The sequence below is a fragment of the Ctenopharyngodon idella genome, chromosome 7 (genome assembly GCF_019924925.1).
Source record: "Ctenopharyngodon idella isolate HZGC_01 chromosome 7, HZGC01, whole genome shotgun sequence".
NCBI classification, from domain to species: domain Eukaryota; kingdom Metazoa; phylum Chordata; class Actinopteri; order Cypriniformes; family Xenocyprididae; genus Ctenopharyngodon; species Ctenopharyngodon idella.
Window position 1 is genome coordinate 30,431,651 of NC_067226.1, and position 12,561 is coordinate 30,444,211.

Consider the following 12,561-nt stretch of genomic DNA (forward strand, 5'->3'; position numbering starts at 1 on the left):
AGGAGCAGAATCAATTCGCAGTGAGAGACGCAAGAGTAAAGAGTTTGTCTTGTTTTCAGGACAGCAGGAGTGAAAGAGCCCCTGCCAGTCCTGTTTCACTATTGCTGCTCAGCCTTAGAACTTAATTAACTTAGTTCATTATACCAGCTCACCAGAGACGACTGATAAGCCGTGAGTTGTTTGCTTTCCAAGTTCGCTGAAATGTGGAGAGCTAATGTTATAGACACAGCGTGGCGGAGGGAAGTAAATTGACAGATTAGCCCGAGTGTGTGTGTGTGTGTGTGTGTGTGTGTGTGTGTGTTTCTACCTCATTTAACATAGTCATGGACTCCATTCCAAACCCTATAGTGAGCTATGGGGTATTTTAGGCAGCATTTTAAGACATTAAGGCTGGTTTCACAGACAAGGCTTAGATTAAGCTTTTATAAACATGCCTTAGAAAAAAACATTACCGGTGTGCATCTTGAGGCAAAACAACGACGTATTTGCACTGACATATTAGCACTGACATATTTTAAGATATATTTTAAGCTGCTGTCAGTTAAAACAGCTCAAACATGCCTTTTAGTCTTGGACTAGGCTTAGGCCTTGTCTGTGAAACTGGGGGAAAGTAGGAAATATTATTATTTTCTAAAAGCAGCATGGCATGCATCATTCGTGGAGACGGCAATCCCACAATGCACTGTAACATACTCCATCTAAATTAGTAGACTGAGAAGCAGTCGTTTATTTCATTCAATGATGATTTTTTTTTTTTTTTCCTTTCAAAACATTTCAGTCTACTTAAAACATCTTTTTTTCCCATTTTTTGTTTGTATGACTATTGAATTCAGTTGTGTGTACAAGCGCTCATATACTTCATGTGTATACTGTAGCGTTCAGTAAAGCTGAATTTTCAGCATCATTACTCCAGTCTTCAGTGTCACATGATCCTTCAGAAATCATTCTAATATGCTGATTTCCTGCTCAAGAAACATTTATGATTATTATCATTGTTGAAAACAGTTGTGCTGCTTCATATTTTTGTAGAAACCATTTTTTTCCAGAATTTTTTGATGAATAGAAAGTTCAAAAGAACAGCATTTATTGGAAATATAAATCTTTTGTAATGCCTTTACTGTCAGTTTTGATCAGTTTAATGCATCCTTGATGAATTAAAATATTAATTTCTTTCAAATGAAAGAAAATCTTACTGACCCCAAACTTATATGACTAGTATGATATAAAAGCATACATCCTTTTGATGATTATGTGCAAGCACCTTTGAAAGAGATCACATGGTTGACCTATCGAAGAAAGTCTCTCGTAATCTTGCTTTAATCTCAGAGATGAGCTGATCGGCTGGAAGCAGGCAAGAAAGTCGCCTTTGTGGTCTGATCCTGATTTTCAGCTAATCATCTGTCATCTTCAGCTGAACCTGATACATTGTATCATGCCACTGATTAATGATAACATTGCATTGTTAACGTCAGCCTCTGTCACCAGCTGTCCCAGACACGCCTCAAGCGAAGACCCCAATGAAACGCAAATATAAATAACTGAAAACCAATTCCAGACCACCAGCGTTGAGCTAATAGTGTGGTTGTGTTTGCAGGGCCGGGACTGGAGGAGTGCATTCAGTGTGCGGCTGATTTCTTACAGCAGGAGTGGCGGTGCGTTCAGACATGTGCTCCCGGGTACTACAGGAGCGAGGCTGCGGGATTCTCACAGAGGATGTGCCGCAAGTGAGTCATGCACACGTCTCAGATGGCAACTGTACATTGGAGTACAGTTATGCATATAAAGTTAAAGTTATAAAGTTATGCATTCAGACAGAAACCAAAGCTGCCTTTCCACTACACACAACAATCGGACACGACTGCCGGAATTCACCCCTTAGTGGCAGACGTAATAAACTTTCAAGCTCATTCTCGCTGTCTCGGCATTTCTAGCCTAGTATTTCCGTGCGGTTGTATTATTCCGCATTTTACAGCAACATTTGTTAATACAGTGGTTGACTTAAACTTGAACAAAAGTAATGCCTTTATCCTCCAAAAATTCACCATGGTGGAATGAATAAATGCAAACAATAAACAGCGATGCATATAGGACAAATGACCGCCAATAATTTTATGGAGACAGCATTAAAAAATAATAGAATATACATATTAAATTAATAATTTCTTACTTATTTGTCTATCAATAACCATGCATTTTTAAAAGTATCAAGTGTTTCTGATAAAGTTAAACGAAGTATTAAAAGGGTCCTATTTTGCTTTTTTACATATTCAACTATCTTTAGTGTGTAATGTTGCTGTTTGAGCATGAAAAAGGTCTGCAAAGTGACAAAGTCCCTCCAGCGGGAGTTATTCTCTATATCAGTGTCACTGTTTCTGAACTCCCTGAAACGCCTCCATTGTAGTCTTGAGTTTTCTTCCAGGAATGAACATATCACAATATTCCTCATTTAAATAATTCCTACTCACGGCATATGCTAAATAAAGAGGCAAGGCTAGAGTTTGGATCGAAAATCAATTTCAGTTCTGGAATCGGATACTTGTTATAAAATTAAAATTTTGATTCCTCTCATTGATTCCTTTTTGTGCATTTTAACATGACTTTAAACCATTCAAGCACAAGAAGACTCTCACGCTGTTTTCTTTGGTGCGCACATATCCAAAGCGCGCTCACAGAAAAAGTGATTTTAATGTGATTTTAAACCAAAGACTCGCGCGTCGTTTTTTGTGCTGCGCACACATCAAAGCAACATGCGCACAGAAAGTCACCTCTCATACATATTGAATAGTGTGCGATACTGAACTGAGTTCTCTTCGTCTTTTTGCACTTAAACAGACAAATACACACAAAAATGTCAAAATATCCTAGTGTAAACAGTTGGTTATGTCTTAAGTGAATGTGAACAGTTGACAAAGAAAACTCATAACAATATATTGTATCTGTACAACTCTTAAAGTGACAGCAGACTAATATTCCTGCTGCCGTACCTATAATAACATTAATCAAACAACAAAAGACAAAGACAAAATTGACTCGCTGTTCTTGACTGAATAACTTTTGTAACTATATTTGTAATGTATATTTTATTTATAAAGTGCAGTGTTATTTTACATTTCAGTACCTGAATAACCTTCAATTGTATCTTTGTTCAGTTGTATTTATTTGTGTGATTGCTAATTTGTTTATTTGTTCTTTTTTTAATTACTGAGTGTTTACTTGTCTTTAATAATTCTTGAAATTTGTATTAGTTAGGCTAGTTGTTTTTGCTATGGTATTTTTAAACCATAGGCAAAAGTTTCTTGTGTAAATGTTTTTTAGCCTGTTGATTTTTGTTCATGGTATTCAGCTACAATGAAATGTTTTGCAATAAGACTTAGAATAAATGTGAATGATATCTAAGGTTTTTTTTTTTTTTTTTTACCTTATTGTAATCGAAATTGGAAATCAATAAGAATCGGAATTGATAAGCAGAATCGGAATCGGAACTGGAATCCGGAACTGCTTTTTTTTTTTTTTATCTCCATATCAATGATCAATAAGCAATCAGTTTTGCAGATAAAATCAGACAGAAGCAGCAGAGGAAGGTTCAGCACTGATCTTTCATGTATGGGTGAGATTTACAACTCCATCACTGCGTTTTAGATTCCTGTAATGTAGCATAAGGGCAGCGGGAGAGGATAGCCGCCTCTGCACGGCACAATTTATAAAGCAACAGTCTTTTGCTTTATGAACGCTGTCTAAAGCAAATAGAGGCTTTTATGAAGGTCATGGATGGTGATTGGAGTAGAGATGGGTTCTTCTCTGAGTACGGTTGATGTTCACTGGAGTCAAATAGATCAGACAGCTGTAAAACAGAGGTAAAGTGTGGCCCTGAGGTAACCAATATGCAGTGGAAGACATCCAGTTTGAGCTCATATACCAGCAAATGACAAAGTACATATAGTAAATACTATATAAGTGCCCAGAGGTCACATACGGTGTGCCAAGGACAATTTTACAGCTGTTCTTCAACACTACAGCTGTTATGAATGGCCTTAGAGCTGTTGTCATTTTTTACATCAATCAGAGCTTGTATATTTTATAATGATAAATTATCCTGCTTCAAATCATAATGGGCCTGGGCCTTTATAAAAGGTGTTTATTGTGTTTTAACTGGTTTTGAGAGTGGCACACCTGCTTTACATGAAGATTCGTCATTGGAAAGAGGGGAAGAACTTGTTTTGTATGCACACGCTTGTTATTCGTTTTGTGTGAAAACTTTCTCTGTGAACATTCACTACTGTTCAAAAGTTTGAGGTAATTTTAATAATTTTTTAAAAATAAATTAATATTTTTATAAATCAAAGATGGATTAAATTTATCAAAAGTGACAGCAAAGACGTTTCTAATGTTACATAAGATTTCAAATAAATGCATCATCAATTCATCAAAAAATCCTGAAAATATGTATAATGGTTTCCACAAAAATATAATCCAGCACAACTGTTTTCAACTTTGATAATAATCTTTTTTTTTTTTTTGAGCAGCAAATCAGCATATTAGAATGATTTCTGAAGGATCATGTGACACTGAAGACTGGAGTAATGATGCTGAAAATTCAGCTTTGATCACAGGAGTAAATTACATTTTAAAATATATAGAAAACAGCTATTTTAAATTGTAACAGTATTTCTAAATATTACTTTTACTGTATCAAATAAATGCAGCCTTGTTGAGCATAAGAGACTTTTTTAAAAACCAAAAAAATTAAAGTACCTGTGAAATTTCACTCTTTTTGATACCAAATTAAAGGATCAGTTAACCCAAAAATGAAAATTCAGTCATCATTTATTCACTCTCCTGTTGTTTCAAACGTGTATGAAAGAAATTTGTATCTGTTTGGAATAACATGATGGTGAGTAAAATGATTTTCCTTTAAAGGGGACCTATTATGCCTCTTTTCACAAGATGTAATATAAGTCTCTGGTGTCCCCAGAATGTGTCTGTGAAGTTTCAGCTCAAAATACCCCACAGATCATTTATTATAGCTTGTCAAATTTGCCCCTATTTGGGTGTGAGCAAAAACGCGCTGTTTTTGTGTGTGTCCCTTTAAATGCAAATGAGCTGCTGCCCCCGGCCCCCTTTCCAGAAGAGGGCGGAGCTTTAACAGCTCATGCTTCGGTTGCTCAACAACAACAAAGCAGGAGAATCTCACACAGACAAAATGAGGATTGTCAGTAATGGTGTTCAGCCTTACATTGATCAAACCGGAGTCGGACACTGATGGAGAAACTCAGGAAGAAGTTACAACTTTTAGAATGAAACTGCACGTTTCTGAACGGTTAGTGGATAAATTTATGTAGTTACTGTGGAGTTGATTCAACTCATTGACTAGCATGTGCCGTCAAGTTAATCTTTTGTGCAAAACCTGTATGGACGCCCACTATACATAGCGTACCTGTTTGCCAAACAGAGCCATACACACCAGGCTAACATTTATGATTGCTATCAAATGCTGTGAATGGTTTAATATTTTTTCCAAAATATCACTCGGACAGAAACGCTCCTTTTTTAGCAGTCAAGCTCGCCAGGGTTAACTTGCAGGCTATCCAAGCTAACGAGACTCTAAATAGTGTTCTGTGCTCATCTGTGCAGCCAACAACAGAACAGTTAGATAGAGCTGGTACACTGTTTTCGCTTGCGAAAACAAAATGGCGGCGCCATAGGTGGAAACATACAAATTCAAGGGGTGGTAATATTATAATAAGATCCCCTTTCCTACGTCACAAGGGGAGCGAAATCTGAGCGGCTCGTTTTTTCACATGCTTTCAGAGAAAGACTTGCCAAAACAAAGTTACTGGGTTGTCACGTTTTCTGGGTTGGTAGATGCACCGGGGACCTGATTATAGCACTTAAACATGGAAAAAATCTCAGATTTTCATGATATGTCACCTTTAATATGCGTATAAATTTAAGTCAGTAATGCCATAGAGATGAAGACAGAGATGTTTGTCAGATATCTAGCAGCATCATCAGTCTGACTCTGTTGCAGTGTGGCCCGGTGTGTGAATGAGACGAGCATTAATTCTCATTCACAGTGAACGCTCTGAGCTGTCAGAAGCACATCAGGGTATGTGATCTCTTTCAACTCTGAAAGTAATGACCTGGACTAGTAGATGTAGAGCACTGAAGTGTTTGAATTAACAAGCTCTAAACTATGTTCAGTAAGCTCAATGTTTATCCTACAAGATCCAATATCACAATTTGATTCATATCAACTAAAGTAACCAATACTAAAAAGTACTAAAATGTCACTTTATGATTCAAGGCATTCGCTCTTTTTACGGCTGTCACTCACTGGCATTGATGCATCAGACCTGGTCGGCCGCACACCTTCATACATATTCATGTGATGATGCTCCTGTTCTGGTCGCCTGGCTTCGTTCGTGTTTTCAGGAAATCTGTCATTTTTATTGATCTTTTTAGACATGAAAAGAGGAGACTCATGTGAAGTTTTTCTGTCCATCTTCAGGTGTGAGGAGAACTGTTTGAGTTGTCAGGGTCCTGGAACGAGCTGCACGCAATGCAAGGACGGATACAGCCTCGTCAGTCGGACGTGCATCATGAACGCCACCTGTAACAATGGTACGCTCCTTTGAACAGTCGTCGCTGTTAATGTTTGTTGTACTCCAGTTTTCACCACATGTGGACACAGACCCCGTCGGCAGATTACTAGGGCTGCTGGAATGATTCACGGCTGATTCACGTCTCATTTCATCTCTCATTCGCAGCAGCGGGAGTCTTAATTACGGTGCAGGAAACATTTTATGTGTACAGAGGGGAATTTTTAGAAATTTAATTATGTATTTATTTATTTTAATCTAATTAATTATCTATGTAATTAAATTATATGTAGTTAATTAAATATATATGTTTTTATTAAAAAAAAGTTTATTTATTTATTCATGTAAAGCTGATAAACTAACATGAACTTAGAAAACCTATTTAGTTCATTTATCTTTCTCTGCCGTATGAACAACCAGTCAATAATTACACTGATTTGCATCTAATGAGCATTAGGTACACACACAGCAATGACTCATGATTCAGGCTAATTATTAGTTATTTAATAATTTAAAAAATAATATTAATATTACACACTAAAATATGCTGGGTTAAAAACCACCCAAGTTGGGTTGAAAATGGACAAACCCAGTGATTGGGTTAAATGTTTGCCCAACCTGCTGGGTAGTTTTATTTAACTCAATGAATAATAGTTAAACAATAAACATTTATTAAATTGCTTATTAATAAATGTTCACCTTTTGATTATTATTGTTTTCTCTAGTAATTATGTGTCTGATTTTTTTTAAATTTTAAACCTATTTTGGGTTCATTTTAAGCCAGACATATAGTAATTTTTAAACAATAGCTGGGTTAAATAAAACTGTCCAGCACGTTGGGCAAATGGGCAAATATTTAACCCAACCACTGGGTTAAAACAACCCAGTCACTGGGTTTGTCCATTTTCAACCTGATTTGGGTTGTTTTTAACCCAGCATTTTTTAGTGTAACATTTAAAATATATGTTCAGGGTCTCATTATTCATTATCCATATATGTTTGTCAAATGTCTGTGAAAATTGTTCAGTTTATGTCTCAGTTGTTGAATCTTATGTTCAAACAAACATTTAATACATTTTTTTTATTTTAATCTAGTAAATTTAATTTAATTTAGAGAATCTAATTGAATTTCCAGTTACACGATTTACATCTCATTAGCAATAAGTACACATACAGTGAGGAGTCATGAGATTAAGACTGATTAAAGGGTTAGTTCACCCAAAAATGAAAATGATCCCATGATTTACTCACCATCAAATCTTAGGTGTATATGACTACAATCGGAGTTATATTAAAAAATATCCTGGCTCTTCCAAGCTTTATAATAGGAGTGAATGGTACCCTAGATTTTGAAGCCCAAATAAGTGCATCCATCCATCATAAAAGTAATCCATACGGCTCCAGGGGGTTAATAAAGGCCTTCTGAAGCGAAGCAATGCGTTTTTGTAAAAAAAATATCTATATTTATAAATTTACAGACTATAATCACTGGCTTCTGTACGTGAGTCGATTCCGGCAGTAGAGTGAACTTTGACCTGACGCATGATGTATTGACGAAAGCAAAAGCACAGAGGATAGAGCAAAACAAAACACCGGTCATGAATTAGAAGTCTAAACCAACTTCTAATTCATGTTACTCAGCCCTATTTCTTTGAACCGCGAGAGGTGTTTAATCTCACATAAGTTTACGCTACTCCTACATCCTACATCATACGCTGGAACTCAACTCTTGTGAACGCACAGTGATTATAGTCTATAAAGTTATAAAAATGGATATTTTTCTTTTTAAAAAAACCCATCACTTCTCTTCAGAACGCATTTATTAACCCACTGGAGCCGTATGGGTTACTTTTATGATGGATGGATGCACTTTTTTTGGGCTTCAAAATCTCAGTTACTATTTACTCCTATTATAAAGCTTGGAAGAGCCAGAATATTTTTTAACATAACTCCGACTGTGTTTGACTGCAAGAAGAAAGTCATATACACCTAGGATGGCTTACGGGTGAGTAAATTATGGGATAATTTCCTTTTTTGGATGAACTATCCCTTAAATAAGTCATTGTGATTGATTCACTAAATAAATCCGGTTCATATGACTCATTTGTTTTTTGGATCAGGCTACATTGTTTACTGCAGTGTGTGACAATGCAATACAAAATATTTATTTTATTTCACAGCACCCAGTCTTTCTCTTATCGCATTCAATCAATTCCCTACCCGACTCATCTGCTGGTGTTGTTGAGGAGGGTGACAGCAGCAGATGCAGTTAATCGTGCTCTATCGAGCTCTTGTGATTGATTTAGAGTGAAAGAGTGAGTTATCTGTGGAGTTTAGTGTACGTGTGTGTGCTGTTGCAAACATTAACGTAAGAGAGAGTGTTTGTGCATAAGTATTTTCCCTTCATTCTTCTGTATTGTTGCAGAGGAGAGCAAAGGCAGCGCTTTTCAACAACTTCATCTGTGAAAACATTCTACAAATTCTGTCATCATTTACTTCCCTCATATTCAAAAAGGAGCTTGACATATATATATATATATATATATATAAAAAGTAATTATATTTTATCTTGCTCTGTCATATGACGAACTAGTCGATAATTACACTGATTAGCATATACATACAGTGATGACTCGTGAGTTTAAAACTGATTCATGAGTTACTGTGACTGATTCGTTGAATAGAATAGTGAATCAGGCTAATAAATATTAATTTACTATGTAATTCAATTTAAATAATTATTATTTAAATTAAATCCTTCAACTGAAACCTTAAACCTTCATATATTTTCACTGGCTTTCACTTGGTTCATTGGTTACTTTTTCACAAGTTTTTTTTTTTTGTTTTTTTTTTTTTTTTGAGGAGATTTTTGCTGTTATAGTCACATGGAGTTATTGAGAAGAATGATGTCACTTCAAATTGACCTGAGCTGAGTTTTTATGGGGCTTTCAGACTTCAAATCTTCTCAAACACAGTTTGTTGCACAACTATAAAAGCTGCCAGTTAGAGAGCGTAGAAAAGAGGGACACAATGAGTAGAAAGATTTCAGAAGAGAGTGACATACGGAGAAAACATAAAAGGGAAGAGAGTCGTGCGTGATTGAAAGGCTGGATAAAACGGGGATTTGTTGTAAACGGCGGTTGTGTGAGTGGAGGCAGAGCTTTGGCAGGGAAGCAACAATGCTTTCACCAGGAGCCTCTCATTCCTCTGGAACTTTCTTTCTGTCCAAACTTACATAACATGACCATCAGCTCACTCAGAGAGCAGAGAGATGACAGCAGACGGTCCGCTGGTGTCAGACAATAGTGATCGAGTGTGCGGCATATGGGCTGCATCTTATTTGAGGAAAATAAGAGATACACTTTGAGGAAAATAGAAGAAACTCTTCATTTCTTTATACCACAGTTGACATTTGAGATTGAATTTAGTGACCAATTGCAACTGATTACATGCAAAATGACTATTAAAGGTGCAGTAAGTGATTTCTGAGAAACGCGGTTAAAAGTGGACCGGACTGAGCACCAAAACACACTAGTAGCCAATCAGCAGTAGGGGGCGTATACACTTATTAGGGGGGAGGTGCCTGTGTTGCATAGCGTGTTTGTGAACAGAGCTTTTAAGATCCTTTTGGGTAGGGCGTGTTGGTTTTGGTGATTTCAAATATCAACAGCGTTTCTCAGAAATTGGTTACTGCACCTCTAAATTGTTTTTTTTTTTTTTTTTTGATATGCATTTTCAGTGTAAGTGTAAGTAGTCAAAATTAACTTATTGAAGCTGCATAAAATAAATCTAAAAATCTATTTCAATTTTCTAAACATTTGAAGACTTGTGACTTCTACACAAACATAGAGTTGTCCTTATGAGTTTACATACCATTAGAAATTAAAATGTTTAGCATTTTTCAAATAAATAAGATTATAATGTTGTTGCTTTTATTAAGTATTTGTCTGAAGAAGCTGCGCAACAAAACTTATATATTTAATTTACACTACCATTCAAGATTTTTTCAAAATAGATGCTCACCAAGACTGCATTTATTTAATCAAAAATACAATAATATTGTGAAATATTATTACAATTTAAAATATCCACTTTTTATTTGAATATATTGTAAATTGTAATTTATTCCTGTAATCAAAGCTGAATTTTCAACATGTGACATGTACTCCAGGCTTCAGTGTCACATGATCCTTCAGAAATCACTCTAATATGATGATTTGACTTTCGTGGACATTGTGATACTTTTTTCAGGATTCTTTGAATAGAATGCATTTTTTACTTTGAATGTGTATTTATATAAAAAACAAAACAAAAACAAAAAAACATACTGTCTGGCATTTCATATCCATATTCATGGATTTAGTTTTCATTAATTCATTTTGATTTAATTAATGTTTTGTTTTGATTACATTTTATGAATTAACCAGCACACAAACATACTTTATCACTAGAAAAATGTAGAAATAACCTGTTAAACATGAAAATATTATGCAGTCTTTGAAGACTAGTGCTGTCAAATCGATTAATCACAATTAGAAAATATATATATATATATATGAGTGTGTATACATATACACACACACATACACACATATTATGTAAACACAAACTTTTATGTTAGACACAATTAATCGAGATTGATATGACAGTCCTAAAAACATTTCTCATTATATAGAACCTTTTTTGACATAAGGGGCTTTCGCACCAGAGGAACCTTTTCATAATTCCTAGAACTATTGGCTGAAGTACCCGCATTTTGCCGTGTTCGCACCGCAGGAACTAGGAATGATTTTAGTTCTAGGAAGTCCTTTTGGGGGAACTAAATTAGCTCCTACTTCAGAGTAGGGTCTAAACCAGCTCCATAGGAACTATCAGTGACGTAAGTGTACGTTGATGGGTCAAACGCAGGTCAAACGCATGTCAAACACAGACACCCGACATTTTAAAAAAAGCAGTGTAAACATATTTACCTTGTCTGCAGGTTTGTGTTCTTTTCTCTGCCTCGATGATATGTAATACTGAAAGTTGTCATAGGAGATTTCGTCTCTTAGCCCCACTTTTTTGCTCTTTCAGTCGCATTAGTTACGCGTTTACATTCCATCTCCGTTATCACGAAACCACAAACACAGCTCTGATTATGGCATCCTTCATCCACCGGTTTTTAAAGTTTGTAAACGCCACACTTAAAGACGCCGCACTTAAAGACACGCCGCTTCAGAGTTCCTATTACCGGTGCGAATGCAACCAGGAACATGGCCCAGGGGAGAAATTAGTTCTAGTGGCTAGTTCCTATAACTGAGTTCCTAGAGCTATTCAATGTGAAAGCCCCTATAAAGGGTTCTTTAATATTGAATCAAGAACAATCCACCTTATTCCTACGCCCCATGACGCTTTGCGCGAATTATAGATGTAACTTCCGTTAAGCTGTAAACAATCAGTGAAAGAGCCTTTCACTGACTGTTTACAGCTTAACGGAAGTTACACCTATAATGAACTATGAACGCAATAATATGTTTGTTTGTTTTTTTTTTTTTTTAAACTGGGTACAATGAGATGCCATTTTTCTACTCACCCTTCAACCAACGAATATTAAAAGGACATTTAAAAGTATAAAAGCATCAACAAGGTACTTTCAAAAGGCCATGAAAAAGCGTGATTCTTTCCACAGCAATAACGGACGGGTTAAATATAACTATAGTGATATATATCTGTATTATGTAATATACGTTGCCTTAATAAAAATGTTCATGAACTTCAGCATTGCGTGATACTATTTCAAAGTGATTTCCATCATTTTTACAGATAATAAATTGTATTTACCTGTGAAAACAAACCTGGAAAGAGACGTGAGGCTTTGAGGAGAAAAACAAGAGATTCTTCGTGCATTCCAGTGAATTATTAATGGGATATATCGTAAATTATATCAGGAGAACAGACCACAAATGTGCAGTAAATGTCCTTT

General features: G+C 35.7%; 1 protein-coding gene across 2 annotated transcripts in view; it reads left to right on the top strand.

Annotated features, from left to right (window-relative positions):
• pcsk6 (proprotein convertase subtilisin/kexin type 6) overlaps window positions 1-12,561 on the top strand; it is a 101,496-nt gene that overhangs the window by 87,288 nt on the left and 1,647 nt on the right. For both annotated transcript variants that reach the window (XM_051901547.1, XM_051901546.1), the window contains exons 19-20: window positions 1,595-1,724; window positions 6,509-6,621. In XM_051901547.1, the coding sequence (XP_051757507.1) occupies window positions 1,595-1,724; window positions 6,509-6,621 (243 nt within the window). The remainder of the gene's footprint in view (window positions 1-1,594; window positions 1,725-6,508; window positions 6,622-12,561) is intronic.